At 49.7% G+C, this 16423-nt stretch overlaps 1 protein-coding gene across 4 annotated transcripts in view; it reads left to right on the top strand.

The window, feature by feature from the left end:
- Window positions 1-16423, top strand: part of TRIM46 (tripartite motif containing 46) — a 78042-nt gene that overhangs the window by 25931 nt on the left and 35688 nt on the right. For 2 of the 4 annotated variants that reach the window (XM_069768924.1, XM_069768905.1), the window contains exons 2-3: window positions 6693-6936; window positions 7070-7413. In XM_069768924.1, coding sequence (XP_069625025.1) covers window positions 6693-6936; window positions 7070-7413 — 588 coding nt within the window. Of the gene's footprint in view, window positions 1-6692; window positions 6937-7066; window positions 7414-16423 lie in introns of all 4 variants that reach the window. The other 2 variants (XM_069768915.1, XM_069768896.1) reach the window with 1 other exon arrangement.

The following is a 16423-nucleotide window of genomic DNA, read 5'->3' as shown; positions in this document are numbered from 1 at the left end:
TGAGAAACTAACTAGCCCTGAAGAGAGAAAAATAAGCCTACCTTGCCTCAGAGAAATTCCCCAAAGGAAAAGGCAGCCCCCCACATATAATGACTGTGAGTAAGATGAAAATACAAACACAGAGATGAAATACATTTAGCAAAGTGAGGCCCGACTTACTGAATAGACCGAGGATAGGAAAGATAGCTTTGCGGTCAACACAAAAACCTACAAACAACCACGCAGAGGGGCAAAAAGACCCTCCGCACCGACTAACGGTACGGAGGTGCTCCCTCTGCGTCTCAGAGCTTCCAGCAAGCAAGAAAAACCAATATAGCAAGCTGGACAGAAAAAATAGCAAACAAAAATAACACAAGCAAAACTTAGCTTATGCAGGATAGACAGGCCACAGGAACGATCCAGGAGGAAGCAAGACCAATACTAGAACATTGACTGGAGGCCAGGATCAAAGCACCAGGTGGAGTTAAATAGAGCAGCACCTAATGACTTAACCTCATTACCTGAGGAAGGAAACTCAGAAGCCGCAGTACCACTCTCATCCACAGGAGGGAGCTTGGCCACAGAATTCACAACAGCCTTGTCCCCATTGCCAACAGCATCAGACCAACCACCGACCCTCGCCAGGGCCTAATGCAGCAGTTCTTTTGGTGGGTGGGGCGGTTGAGAGGGAGTGTGACAAGTGCAGCACGTCACCATGGGGGGCCATGTCGCTACAGGCCTCAAGGACACCGGGGCTGAACGAACCCTCATCCGACCCGAACTGGCGGCCCCTAAAGAGATTTTTTCTGGGGGAAACCCTGACTGTCACCGGGATTGGGGGCATCCACTGTCCCCTGCCAATGGCCCGGGTGTATATAGATAGGGGTTCCGGGAGAGGGGTGAAGGAAGTGGGGCTGACCGATAACTTGCCCACTGATGTTTTGTTGGGGACTGAATGCTGATAATAGCAATGGGAAATTGCATGTGTTACCTGACAATGCTTTACTCTTTAATGATGTACCTGAAAATTATTTTTCTGAAAATGCAGAGGGTAATACAGATAATGCTAATGGTGAAAATGTGCATGTGTTACCTGATAACCATTTGTGTCCTAAGGATGATGTAATTCACAGGTGCAGGAGTGCTCAGCCACGTCACTCTGTGGGGTGGGATGGCTGAGGAACCCCTAACAGGTGCTAAGGGAAATGGGGAGATGCATGGGAACCATGAGGAAGGTGATGCCATGCAACTGACCAGTGCCACAGAGGAAGGTAACTGCCCTATAAGTAGCACTGCTCCTGGGATGTTGGGGGTGGATGGGGATGTAGTACCCATAGCAGCGCCAGCTGATGGGTCTGTGGAAATCCCCGGGGAGACAGCCTATGTAGCTGCTGTCACCCGCAGTCAGAGTGCCCGAAAAGCAGATAACATTCTGCCTTCTGGACGCTCCTCAGTCACGGACGTGACTGAACCAGTGATGGACCCGGAGCAGGTCCCAGAGGGTTCCCGTGGGAAAGGGACGTCGCTTCTGGCTGCTCCTAGCCAGGAGTTCCAGGTCGCTCTGCACTCAGATGCGAGCCTGGAGAATTTGAGACACCTTGCCGAGATGCCCACTTCCGTGACTGATAAGGAGAGGGTGTTCTGGGAACGAGGGAGGTTGTACCAGGAGACAGTACCCGGAAAATCACAAAAGGAGTGGTAGAGGGAAAGACAGCTGGTTGTCCCGCACCAATTCAGGAGTGAGTTGCTGCGGATTGCCCATGAGATCCCGCTCGCTGGACACTTGGGGATCAGCAAAACTAAGGCCCCGCTGTCTCAACACTTCTATTGGCCCAAGATGGGGACAGATGAGACAAACTACTGCCGCTCGGCTATCACCTGCCAAAAAGTGGGGAAGGTGGGGCCAGCTCTTAAGGCTCCCCTGATTCCTTTGCCAGTGATAGAGGAGCCTTTCCAGAGGATCACGGTAGACATTGTGGGCCCGCTGGCCATCCCCAGCAGCTCTGGAAAGCAATTCGCCCTCATTGTTTTAGACTACGCTACCTGTTACCCAGAGGTAGTGGCTCTGTCCTCAACTAGGGCAGATAAGGTGGCAGATGCACTGTTGGCTATCTTTTCACGGGTAGGATTTCACATGGAGATGCCTACCGATCAAGGGACCCAATTCATTTCTCGCCTACTGGAGGCTCTTTGTAAGAAAAGCAGGTGAAGCGTATGGTATCGAGTGCATATCACCACACACCAATGGCTTGTGTGAGCGCTTCAATGGTACCCTCAAACAGATGCTATGCATGCTGTTTTTGGACACAAGGGTGTGACTGGGAGCGGTACCTCCCACACCTGCTATTTGCTTACCGAGAGGTTCCGCAGGCCTAGACGGGGCTCTCTCCCTTCAAGCTCCTGTACGGCAGGCGAGTCCGGGGACCCCTTGGGTTGGTAAGGGAATCCTGGGAAGAGGAGCCGAACCCTTCTGAAGTGTCCATAGTGGAGTATGTCATGGTATGACCAGAACGCCCGGGAGCGGGCCTACCACGTGGGTCAAAAGGTGTGGATGCTGGTTCCCGCAACAAAGGATAAGCTTCAGGCAGCCTGGGAAGGCCCGTACGTCTTCCACCAACAGCTTAACCCAGTCCCCTACGTGGTCACGCTTGACCATGCTTGGGGTAAGCGAAAAGCCTTTCACGTCAACATGATGAAGGCGCATCACAAATATGAACCTTAAGTCCTACCAGTCTGCAGCCTTCCCGAAGACGGGGAGGAAGACCTCTCCTGCACATGCTGGCCCAAGCCAAAGCCGGGCTCATTGAGGACATGGAGGTAAGGGCCTTGTTAACCAAACCTCAGCGGTCGCAGTTGCGGACGACGATGGAACCCTTCCAGGTCGTGTTCTCCAACCGACCTGGAAGGACTATGTTAGCAGTCCGTGAGGTGGACACCAGGAATCATGCCCCACTACGGCGAACACCCTATCGGATCTCTGACGAGGTGCAGCAGGTTATGTGCCAGGAGAGCGATGAGATGTTACAGCTGGGAGTGATTCAACGGTCAAAGAGCGTGTGGGCCTCACCTGTAGTTCTCATGCCAAAGAAGGATCGGACCACCCGGTTCTGCATGGACTACAGGGGGCTCAACGCCATCACAGCCTCTGACATGCACCCAATGCTGCTCATCGAGGAGCTTCTTGAGCGGGTTAGCTGGTGCAAAATATCTCACCATAATGGATCTGAGTCGAGGATACTGGCAGATTCACCTGAGCCCCAAGGCGCAGGAGAAGTCCACTTTTATCACACCCTTCGGACTGTACGAGTCCACGGTCATGCCCTTCGGCATGAAGAATGCCCCTGCCACTTTCCAGCAGATGGTCAATCACCTGCTTCAGGGTCTGGAGAGGTACCTGGTGGTGTACCTGGATGACATTGCCATCTTCAGTTCCTCCTGGGATGAACACCTGCAGCCTCTTCAGGAGGTACTCAGGCGAATTCACCAAGCCCGTCTGACCATCAAGCTGGGAAAGTGCCAGATGGGCATGAGAGAGGTCCACTACCTGGGGCACCGGGTAGGTGGTAAGTCCATAAAGTCAGACCCTGGGAAAGTGGACATGATCGCATCTTGGCCCACCCCCAGGACCAAAATCAGGTGATGTCCTTCCTGGGCACTGCAGTGTACTATAGGCATTTCATACAGAACTATAGTAGCCTGGCAAAACCCTTGACAGATCTCACCAGGAAGAAGCTACCCCACATAGTCGACTGGACCGACGGCTGTGATGGGGCCTTCCAGGCGTTGAAAACAGCCCTGTGCAATGCTCCTGTTTTGAAAGCAGTCGACAGCAGTCAAACATTCTTGGTGCAGACCAAAGCCAGCGAGTTTGGCTTTGGTGCTGTGCTCAGCGAGGTCAACTCGGGAACCATGAGCACCCCATGTTGTACCTGAGCCAGAAGCTTCTGCCAAGGGAAGTGGCCTATTTAACCATCGAGAAGGAGTGCCTGGCCAAAGTCTGGGCCCTGCAACGTTTGCAGCCCTACCTGTATGGTCGCACCTTCACTGTGGTGATGGACCACCACCCTCTGCGCTTGCAACAAGCCATGTGTGGAACCAACGGAAGGTTGCTACGCTGGAGCCTTGCCCTCCAGCAGTACGACTTTATCATCAAGCACAAAACGGGCAGGGAGCATGGCAATGCAGATAGGTTGTCCTGCCAGGGTGAACCTGCTGAGATGTGCACATAGGAGTACTGGGAGGTTCTGCCTCCGTAGCCCAGTCCAAAAAAGGGAGGTGTCATGATAATGTAAAAATGTCATATTGTGAGTTTAGTTTCAGAAGGTTACATGGCTTTCCAGACATGTTGTGGGCTATTCCAACCCCCCTCTTCTCTTTCTGCCTGCTGCTTCTGTGTGAATCCTAAACCCCTCCCTGAAGAATTTTTATGGTTCTATGCTGCAGGCACAGCAGTCTCCCTAAAACTACTCATTCCCCCTCCCACATGGTACTAGTTGAAACTGGTGTAACCACTATGAGATTCTTTGTTCTATTAAGGTGACATATTCTGGCACTGATCCGGACTAGAGATGTAAGAATTGTATATTCCAGATGTCCATCGATAGATCTATCACTCCCTGAAACTGCTAGCAGCTAAACGCAATGAGACCAAAGTGTGGATTTCTCAGAAAATGGTTCAGGTAATTACTCCATGGTTAAACTTAAAAGAATCGCCCCGACGTGGCGGACCTCCAGAACCTGGTGTATTTTGTATATGAGATTCATACAGCGAGAATTGCGTAAAAATAGTTTTTATATTCTAAGTAAAGGGGAGGTGTCAGCCTCTAAGTGATGTCACCACAGGGGGAGTGCCTGGGTTTTAGGCTAAGAAACAAATAGTTCTAATTCCGTCCATTACACTATCAAATCCCACAGGAAGTGAACAGAAAAACACAGATTTAAAATCATATAATTAAAATCATCCTTTATTAAATAATTTGAGATCTAAACTAACTACAATTAACCAGAAAAAAACCTATAACCTCAGATGTGAGGGACTACTAGGCTACTAGTCTCATTAAACACACTCTATCAATGCAATAAAGAGAAAACTAAATGGCTCACAATCACTGTCAAAACTCATTAGCAGTTTGACTATAAATAATTCCCAATAATTATAACTGACAAAAAACGATTCTCAGAGGAATATGAAAACATCTAATACAAATACATGATCCATTCAATTGGATTTCTCATGTTCTAATATATATTCATAACTGAAGAAGTGTGGACGAAACGCGCGTCGGGATGGAGGGACACGGCTCTTGCCTCACACGCTGTAAGTAGCACTCTCCTCTGTTTGGCATCACATGTTTAGAACTTGTGGCAGATAGGGTTCTATAAGGGAGTTATGAATATATATTAGAACATGAGAAATTTAATTGAATGGATCATGTATTTGTATTAGATGTTTTCCTATTCCTCTGAGAATCAGTTTTTGTCACTTATAATTATTGGGAATTATTTATAGTCAAAATGCTAATGAGTTTTGACAGTGATTGTGAGCCATTTAGTTTTCTCTTTATTGCATTGATAGAGTGTGTTTTATGAGGCTAGTAGCCTAGTAGTCCCTCACATCTGAGGTTATAGGTTTTTTATGGTTAATTGTAGTTAGTTTACATCTCAAATTATAAAATAAAAGATGATTTTAATTATATGATTTTGAATCTGTGTTTTTCTGTTCACTTCCTGTGGGATTTGATAGTGTAATGGACGGAATTAGATGTAATATGATGCACAGTAGTATTGCTGGATCAGTTTTGTGATAAGTAAGAAACAAGAAGTGAAGAGAGCAGTCTTCTGAAGTCTTTTTGCCCAGGGTCCAGCTGCTCTATAGATGTGACATGCATCTTGATGTATCTCCTGAGCACATGGGCAAACAGGAGATGAAATGATCTGAATGCTATGTGTTTTTTAAATTGTAATCCTTCTTTTATTTGTAATTGTAATGTACACATGATTTTGTCTTCTTTTTAATATCTTTTTTATACCTTGTAAACATTGCCTACCTTTTTTTTCGAGTAAAATTTAAAATTACTAGCTTGTTTCTCCATGCTCTAAACGAACTGTCGCATCCTCTGAAGTGAATTATGCTACTGATTGGGTTGGCTCCAGACCCGTCAATACTTTGAAAAATCGGAGCTGGTGGCAGCATACTTTGCTTTGTGTGTTTGGGAGGCTTTGTAGCGACGGCGGCCTTGATAATTATTGTTCCCGCCAGAGTGGGAGTAGTTATATCACCCTCGCTGCAGCGAGCCCAATAGCCAGTACATAGCAAGCAGCCTTTCTGGCGACTAATTACCCTAGGTGCAGTACCCTGACTGACATGAGGGAAAGGGGGGCGCCAGAGAGCTGCAAGTTCCAAGCCGGAGCTTGGAAGTGGGATATAGATAAATCCCTTTCAGAAGGAACCAGGGGCAACCAAACAACCCTGGTTCGTGACAAATTGGTGTGAGTGGTGGGGATGATAAAGGTATCTTCCCCGTGAACCATGACATAGTGGTGGGATACCTGACATATCCTGTGGGATCTGTGACATATTGGTAGTAGCATGGTGGGATCCGTGGCAGGAGGTGAGCAAGGAACCCTCACACTGTCCAACTTCTGGTATTATGGTACAGGGGACCACATGTGGGGTACCGGTTATATGACTCTTCTCCTTTCTGTCGTTACAGACCAGTATGAAGAACATGGAGCGTGAGCTCTTGTGTCCAGTGTGTAAGGAGATGTACAAGCACCCAGTCATCCTGCCGTGTAAGCACAATGTGTGCCAGGTGTGTGCCAGCGAGATCTTGCTGCAGAGGGGCTACGTGTGTGACCCCAACTCCGAGCCCAACTCCCCCGCATCCTCGCCCTCCACCCGGAGCCCAAGGCAGGGCCGGAGAGTGGTCCTCAAGCAGGAGCGGCTGATGAAGTCAGGTAACCCAAGCATATATTGTGCCTCCCTACAAGTCAGATGCGGAGGCTTAGCCAGCTCCAGATCTATGTGGGGGCGATATGGTGCATTGTTACTCTCAGGACAAGTTCGGTCACTGTGCCATCTCTTCAGCAGGTTTTGGTACGTACCCAGGGAGAAAGCGGTGCAGCGGGCACACACAGAGCGTGCTTTTCCCATGTCCATCCTGCCAGCATGATGTGGACCTCGGTGAAAGGGGTCTGGGAAATCTTTTCCGAAACCTGACCCTGGAGCGTGTGGTAGAGCGGTACCGTCAGACAGTGAACATCAGCACCGCCATCATGTGCCAGTTCTGTAAACCACCACAACAGGAGGCCAGTAAAGGCTGCATCGAGTGTCGGGCCAGCTTCTGCAATGAGTGCTTCAAGCTCTACCATCCCTGGGGCACTCAGAAGGCCCAGCACGAGCCCACGCCTCCCACCATGACCTTCAAGCCAAAGGTGAAGCCATTGGCATATAGGAAAGCGCTGAGCTCCTAACTTATGAGTAGACCCTGCTCGAGAGGAAGACTGAGAGACCCTGACTGATGGGGAGACCCTGCGATTCTTATAGATAAGGAGAATCTAACTGACGGGGAGACCTTGATTGACTCATACTGACTGGGAGACCCTGATATTCTTACTGATGGGAAGACCCTGACTGACTGGGGGACCCTGAGACTCTTGCGGATGGTGAGACCCTGAGTAATCAGGAGAACCTGATACTCTTTTAATAAAGTAACTTTATTGAAGTTTTCCATTGATTTTTACAAGACCATATTATCCGATGGGACATGGAAAGGGAAAGACCAAATTAAATTAAAAACAAAAGTTCCCATTTACAAAATAAAGGACAAAATATATAGTCATCACCACTGTAATGCCTAGAAAGAAAACATCTCCTTTTGGAGCTTCTAGCCGTGCAATCATTATTATTGCTCATGGGAAAAACATGAATCATATCTCTCTTTATTAAATCAAGCCCAATCTATATCTCACTAATTCCATTGATGGGACCCCTGGTTCATCCATCCAGACAGCCCAAAGCTGTTCAAATATATTAATATTGCCTCTTTTCTTTTTGTACACAAAGAACCTGAGACTCTTATGATAGGGAGACCCTGAGGGAGACACTGATAGGGAGACCCTCAGTAATGGGATGACCCAGAGACCTTACTGATGGGAAGACCCTGACTAATGCCGGAGTCAGACGCAACGTATGAAAAATTGGCCCAGAGTCGCACAAATGTTCTCCGTATGATTATCTGTGTGTAATGCGTTTGCAATATGATGATGAGATTTCCTCGCATCTATGTATCTCAGTGGTCCCCAACTCCAGGCCTCGAGGGCCGCCAACAGTGCAGGTTTTCAGGATTTCCTTAGTATTGCACAGGGGTTGGAATCATCACCTGTGCAGATGATCACATTACCACCGATGCAATACTAAAGAAATCCTGAAAACCTGCACCGTTGGCGGCCCTCGAGGCCTGGAGTTGGGGACCCCTGATGTATCTGACATCGGTATGACATGTGTATGGCTTTACATTTCTCACTGCTTTTCCCCAATGAATTTAATGGTTCAATGGGCTGAAATGAGGAAAATGGTTGCGTATTTCTCGCAAGTCACACTGATGGTCCGTGTGGTGTCCGTTTTTTTTCTCACACCCATAGACTTACATTGGCGAGACTCGGCCGATATACGCGTAAAATCACAGCATGCTGAGATTTCACTTGCATGTAGAATACGCCCGAGAAAACAAATGGCGATGTGAGCTTCCCCATAGATTAACACTGGTCCGAGTGCTATGTGATATTTTCTCGCATAGCACTTGTCTATATTGTACTCTAGTGTGACTCCGGCCTAATGGGGAGAACCTAAGACTCTTACTGATGGGGAGACCCTGAGACTCCTACTGACTGGGAGACCCTGAGACTCCTACTGATTGGGAGGCCCTGAGACTCTTACTGTTGGGGAGACTCTGGCTGATGGGGAGACTCTGAGATTCTTACTGATCGGGAGACCCTGATTGACTCTTACTAATTAGGCAACCGTGATACTTTTACTGATGGGGAGACCCTTACTTACAGGGAGACCCTGAGACTCTTAATGATGGGTTAACCCTGACTAATGGGGAGACCCTGAGAATCTTACTGATGGGAAGACCCTGAGACTCTAACTGATGGGGAGACCCTGGTTGACTCTTACTGACTGGGAGACCTTAAGACTCTTACTGATGGGGAGACCCTGAGTAATGGGGAGACTCTTACTGATGGGGAGACCCCGACTGACTGGGAGACCTTGAGACTTTTACTAATGGTGAGACACTGATTGACTCTTATTGACTGGGAGACCCCGAGACTCTTACTGATGGGGAGACCCTGAGGAATGGGGAGAACCTGAGACTCTTACTTGATGGGGAGATGCTGGCTAACTGGGAGACTTTCATGCTCTTACTGATGGAGAGACATTGAGTAATGGGGAGTCCCTGAGACGCTTACTGAGGGATAAGGAGACCTTGGCCGACAGGGAGACCCTAAGACTCTTTCAGATGGGGAGAACTCTTACTGACTGGGAGACCTTGAGACTCTTACTGATGGGAAGACCCTGAGACTCTTACTGATGGGAAGACCCTGGCTGACTCTTACTTGAAGACCATGAGACTCTTACTGATGGGGAGACTCTTACTGACTGCTAGACACTGATTGACTCTTACCGACTGGGAGACTCTGAGACTCTTACTGATGGGGAGACCCTGACTGACTGGGAGACCATGAGACTCATACTGATGGGGAGACCCTGAATGATGGGGAGACCTTGAGACTCTTACTGATGGGAAGACTCTGGCTGACTCTTACTGACTTGGAGACCCTGAGACTCTTACTGATAGGAAGACTCTGGCTGACTCTTTTTGACTGGCAGACCATGAGACGCTTACTGATGGGGAGACTCTTACTGATGGGGAGACCCCGACTGATTTGGAGACCTTGAGACTCTTACTGATGCGGAGACTCTTACTGACTGGGAGACCCTGATTGACTTTTACTGACTCGGAGACCCTGAGACTCTTACTGATGGGCAGACCGTGACTGACTGGGAGACCATGAGACTCTTACTGATGGGGAGACCCTGAGTAATGGGGAGACCCTGAGACTCTTACTGATGGGGAGACCCTGGATGACTCTTACTGACTGTGAGACATTGAGACTCTTACTGATGAGCAGACCCTGGCTGACTATTACTGACTGGGAGACTCTGATTCACTCTTACTTACTGGGAGACGCTAAGACTTTTACTGATGGGGAGACCCTGAGACTCTTACTGATGGGAAGACCCTGACTGGGAGACCTTGAGAATCTTACTGACTCGGAGACCCTGAGACTCTTACTGATGGCTATGCCCTAGCTGAATCTTACTGACTCTTACTGATGAGGAGACCCTGAGACCCTTACTGATGGCTATACCCTGGATAACTCTTACTGACTCGGAGACCCAGAGACTCTTACTGATTGGGAGACCCTTACTGACTGGGAGACCCTGAGACACTTACTGATGGGAAGACCCTGGCTGACTCTTACTTGAAGACCATGAGACTCTTACTGATGGGGAGACTCTTACTGACTGCTAGACACTGATTGACTCTTACTGTCTGGGAGACTCTGAGACTCTTACTGATGGGGAGACCCTGAGACTCTTACTGATGGGGAGACCCTGACTGACTGGGAGACCATGAGACTCATACTGATGGGGAGACCCTGAATGATGGGGAGACCTTGAGACTTTTACTGATGGGAAGACTCTGGCTGACTCTTACTGACCATGAGACACTTACTGATGGGAAGACCCTGACTAACTGGGAGACCCTGAGACTCTTACTGATAGGAAGACTCTGGCTGACTCTTTTTGACTGTGAGACCATGAGACGCTTACTGATGGGGAGACTCTTACTGATGCGGAGACTCTTACTGACTGGGAGACCCTGATTGACTTTTACTGACTCGGAGACCCTGAGACTCTTACTGATGGGCAGACCGTGACTGACTGGGAGACCATGAGACTGTTACTGATGGGGAGACCCTGAGTAATGGGGAGAACCTGAGACTCTTACTGATGGGGAGACCCTGGATGACTCTTACTGACTGTGAGACATTGAGACTCTTATTGATGAGCAGACCCTGGCTGACTATTACTGACTGGGAGACTCTGATTCACTCTTACTTACTGGGAGACGCTAAGACTTTTACTGATGGGGAGACCCTGAGACTCTTACTGATGGGAAGACCCTGACTGGGAGACCTTGAGAATCTTACTGACTCGGAGACCCTGAGACTCTTACTGATGGCTATGCCCTAGCTGAATCTTACTGACTCAGAGACCCTGAGACTCTTACTGATGGGGAGACCCTGACTGACTGGGAGACCATGAGACTCTTACTGGTGGGGAGACCCTGAGACTCTTACTGATGGCTATACCCTTGCTGACTCTTACTGACTCGGAGACCCTGAGACTCTTACTGATGGGGAGACCCTGACTGACTGGGAGACCTTGAGAATCTTACTGACTCGGAGACCCTGAGACTCTTACTGATGGCTATGCCCTAGCTGAATCTTACTACCTCAGAGACCCTGAGACTCTTACTGATGGGGAGACCCTGACTGACTGGGAGACCATGAGACTCTTACTGATGGGGAGACCCTGAGACTCTTACTGATGGGGAGACCCTGACTGACTGGGAGACCATGAGACTCTTACTGGTGGAGAGACCCTGAGACTCTTACTGATGGCTATGCCCTGGCTGACTCTTACTGACTCGGAGACCCTGAGACTCTTACTGATTTGGAGACCCTGACTGACTTGGAGACCATGAGACTCTTACTGATGGGGAGACCCTGAGACTCTTACTGATGGGGAGACCCTGACTGACTGGGAGACCATGAGACTCTTACTGGTGGGGAGACCCTGAGACTCTTACTGATGGCTATACCCTGGCTGACTCTTACTGACTTGGAGACCCTGAGACTCTTACTGATGGGGAGACCCTGACTGACTTGGAGACCATAAGACTCTTACTGATGGGGAGACCCTGAGACTCTTACTGGTGGGGAGACCCTGAGACTCTTACTGATGGCTATACCCTGGCTGACTCTTACTGACTCGGAGACCCTGAGACTCTTACTGATGGGGAGACCCTGACTGACTTGGAGACCCTGAGACTCTTACTGATGGGGAGACCCTGACTGACTGGGAGACCTTGAGAATCTTAATGACTCGGAGACCCTGAGACTCTTACTGATGGCTATGCCCTAGCTGAATCTTACTGACTCGTAGACCCTGAGACTCTTACTGATGGGGAGACTCTGACTGACTGGGAGACCATGAGACTCTTACTGATGGGGAGACCCTGAGACTCTTACTGATGGCTATACCCTGGCTGACTCTTACTGACTCGGAGACCCTGAGACTCTTACTGATGGGGAGACCCTGACTGACTTGGAGACCATAAGACTCTTACTGATGGGGAGACCCTGAGACTCTTACTGATGGGGAGACCCTGACTGACTGGGAGACCATGAGACTCTTACTGGTGGAGAGACCCTGAGACTCTTACTGATGGCTATGCCCTGGCTGACTCTTACTGACTCGGAGACCCTGAGACTCTTACTGATTTGGAGACCCTGACTGACTTGGAGACCATGAGACTCTTACTGATGGGGAGACCCTGAGACTCTTACTGATGGGGAGACCCTGACTGACTGGGAGACCATGAGACTCTTACTGGTGGGGAGACCCTGAGACTCTTACTGATGGCTATACCCTGGCTGACTCTTACTGACTCGGAGACCCTGAGACTCTTACTGATGGGGAGACCCTGACTGACTTGGAGACCATAAGACTCTTACTGATGGGGAGACCCTGAGACTCTTACTGGTGGGGAGACCCTGAGACTCTTACTGATGGCTATACCCTGGCTGACTCTTACTGACTCGGAGACCCTGAGACTCTTACTGATGGGGAGACCCTGACTGACTTGGAGACCCTGAGACTCTTACTGATGGGGAGACCCTGACTGACTGGGAGACCTTGAGAATCTTAATGACTCGGAGACCCTGAGACTCTTACTGATGGCTATGCCCTAGCTGAATCTTACTGACTCGTAGACCCTGAGACTCTTACTGATGGGGAGACTCTGACTGACTGGGAGACCATGAGACTCTTACTGATGGGGAGACCCTGAGACTCTTACTGATGGCTATACCCTGGCTGACTCTTACTGACTCGGAGACCCTGAGACTCTTACTGATGGGGAGACCCTGACTGACTGGGAGACCTTGAGAATCTTACTGACTCGGAGACCCTGAGACTCTTACTGATGGCTATGTCCTAGCTGAATCTTACTACCTCAGAGACCCTGAGACTCTTACTGATGGGGAGACCCTGACTGACTGGGAGACCATGAGACTCTTACTGATGGGGAGACCCTGAGACTCTTACTGATGGGGAGACCCTGACTGACTGGGAGACCATGAGACTCTTACTGGTGGAGAGACCCTGAGACTCTTACTGATGGCTATGCCCTGGCTGACTCTTACTGACTCGGAGACCCTGAGACTCTTACTGATTTGGAGACCCTGACTGACTTGGAGACCATGAGACTCTTACTGATGGGGAGACCCTGAGACTCTTACTGATGGGGAGACCCTGACTGACTGGGAGACCATGAGACTCTTACTGGTGGGGAGACCCTGAGACTCTTACTGATGGCTATACCCTGGCTGACTCTTACTGACTCGGAGACCCTGAGACTCTTACTGATGGGGAGACCCTGACTGACTTGGAGACCATAAGACTCTTACTGATGGGGAGACCCTGAGACTCTTACTGATGGGGAGACCCTGACTGACTGGGAGACCTTGAGAATCTTACTGACTCGGAGACCCTGAGACTCTTACTGATGGCTATGCCCTAGCTGAATCTTACTACCTCAGAGACCCTGAGACTCTTACTGATGGGGTGACCCTGACTGACTGGGAGACCATGAGACTCTTACTGATGGGGAGACCCTGAGACTCTTACTGATGGGGAGACCCTGACTGACTGGGAGACCATGAGACTCTTACTGGTGGAGAGACCCTGAGACTCTTACTGATGGCTATGCCCTGGCTGACTCTTACTGACTCGGAGACCCTGAGACTCTTACTGATTTGGAGACCCTGACTGACTTGGAGACCATGAGACTCTTACTGATGGGGAGACCCTGAGACTCTTACTGATGGGGAGACCCTGACTGACTGGGAGACCATGAGACTCTTACTGGTGGGGAGACCCTGAGACTCTTACTGATGGCTATACCCTGGCTGACTCTTACTGACTCGGAGACCCTGAGACTCTTACTGATGGGGAGACCCTGACTGACTTGGAGATCATAAGACTCTTACTGATGGGGAGACCCTGAGACTCTTACTGATGGGGAGACCCTGACTGACTGGGAGACCTTGAGAATCTTACTGACTCGGAGACCCTGAGACTCTTACTGATGGCTATGCCCTAGCTGAATCTTACTACCTCAGAGACCCTGAGACTCTTACTGATGGGGAGACCCTGACTGACTGGGAGACCATGAGACTCTTACTGATGGGGAGACCCTGAGACTCTTACTGATGGGGAGACCCTGACTGACTGGGAGACCATGAGACTCTTACTGGTGGAGAGACCCTGAGACTCTTACTGATGGCTATGCCCTGGCTGACTCTTACTGACTCGGAGACCCTGGGACTCTTACTGATTTGGAGACCCTGACTGACTTGGAGACCATGAGACTCTTACTGATGGGGAGACCCTGAGACTCTTACTGATGGGGAGACCCTGACTGACTGGGAGACCATGAGACTCTTACTGGTGGGGAGACCCTGAGACTCTTACTGATGGCTATACCCTGGCTGACTCTTACTGACTCGGAGACCCTGAGACTCTTACTGATGGGGAGACCCTGACTGACTTGGAGACCATAAGACTCTTACTGATGGGGAGAACCTGAGACTCTTACTGATGGGGAGACCCTGGCTGACTCTTACTGACTGTGAGACCTTGAGACTCTTACTGATGAGTAGACCCTGGCTGACTCTTACTGACTGGGAGACCCTGATTCACTCTTACTGACTGGGAGACCCTGAGACTTTTACTGATGGGGAAACCCTGAGACTCTTACTGATTTGGAGACCCTGACTGACTGGGAGACCTTGAGAATCTTACTGATGAGGAGACCCTGAGACTCTTACTGATGGCTATACCCTGGATAACTCTTACTGACTCGGAGACCCAGAGACTCTCACTGATTGGGAGACCCTGACTGACTGGGAGACCCTGAGACACTTACTGATGGAGAGACCCTGGCTGACTCTTACTGACTCTGAGACCTTGAGACTCTTACTGATGAGTAGACCCTGGCTGACTCTTACTGACTGGGAGACCCTGATTCACTCTTACTAACTGGGAGACCCTGAGACTTTTACTGATGGGGAAACCCTGAGACTCTTACTGATGGGGAGACCCTGGCTGACTCTTACTGACTCGGAGACCCAGAGACTCTTACTGATGGGGAGACCTTGAGTAATGGGGAGACCCTGAGACTCTTACTGATGTGGAGACCCTGATTCACTCTTACTGACTTTGAGACCTGGAGAATCTTACTGATGAGGAGACCCTGAGACTCTTACTGATGGCTATACCCTGGCTGACTCTTACTGACTCGGAGACCCAGAGATTCTTACTGATGGGGAGACCTTGAGTAATGGGGAGACCCTGAGACTCTTACTGATGTGGAGACCCTGACTGACGGAGAGACCCTGACTGAAGTGGAGACCCTGAGACTCTTACTGATAGGTAGAACCTAGCTGACTTCTACTGACTGGGAGACCCTGATTCACTCTTACTGTCTGGGAGACCCTGAGACTTTTACTGATGGGAAGACCCAGAAACTCTTACCGATGAGAGAACCTGAGTAATGGGGAGACCCTGAGACTCTTACTGATGGTGAGACCCTGCCTGACGGGGAGACCTTGAGAATCTTACTGATGGGGAGACCCTGATTAATGGGGAGACCCTGAGACTTTCCTGATGGGGAGACTCTTACTGACAGGGAGACCCTGAGACTCTTACTGATGGGGAGACTCTGACAGGCAGACCCTGAGACACTTACTGATGGGGAGACCCTGACTGACTGGGAGACCATGAGACTCTTACTGGTGGAGAGACCCTGAGACTCTTACTGATGGCTATGCCTTGGCTGACTCTTACTGACTCGGAGACCCTGAGACTCTTACTGATTTGGAGACCCTGACTGACTTGGAGACCCTGAGACTCTTACTGATGGGGAGACCCTGAGACTCTTACTGATGGGGAGACCCTGACTGACTGGGAGACCATGAGACTCTTACTGGTGGGGAGACCCTGAGACTCTTACTGATGGCTATACCC

The sequence above is a fragment of the Ranitomeya imitator genome, chromosome 1, assembly GCF_032444005.1.
Source record: "Ranitomeya imitator isolate aRanImi1 chromosome 1, aRanImi1.pri, whole genome shotgun sequence".
Taxonomy (NCBI): domain Eukaryota; kingdom Metazoa; phylum Chordata; class Amphibia; order Anura; family Dendrobatidae; genus Ranitomeya; species Ranitomeya imitator.
The sequence above is the reverse complement of the archived record's forward strand: the minus strand, read 5'-3'. Positions and strand labels throughout refer to the sequence as shown.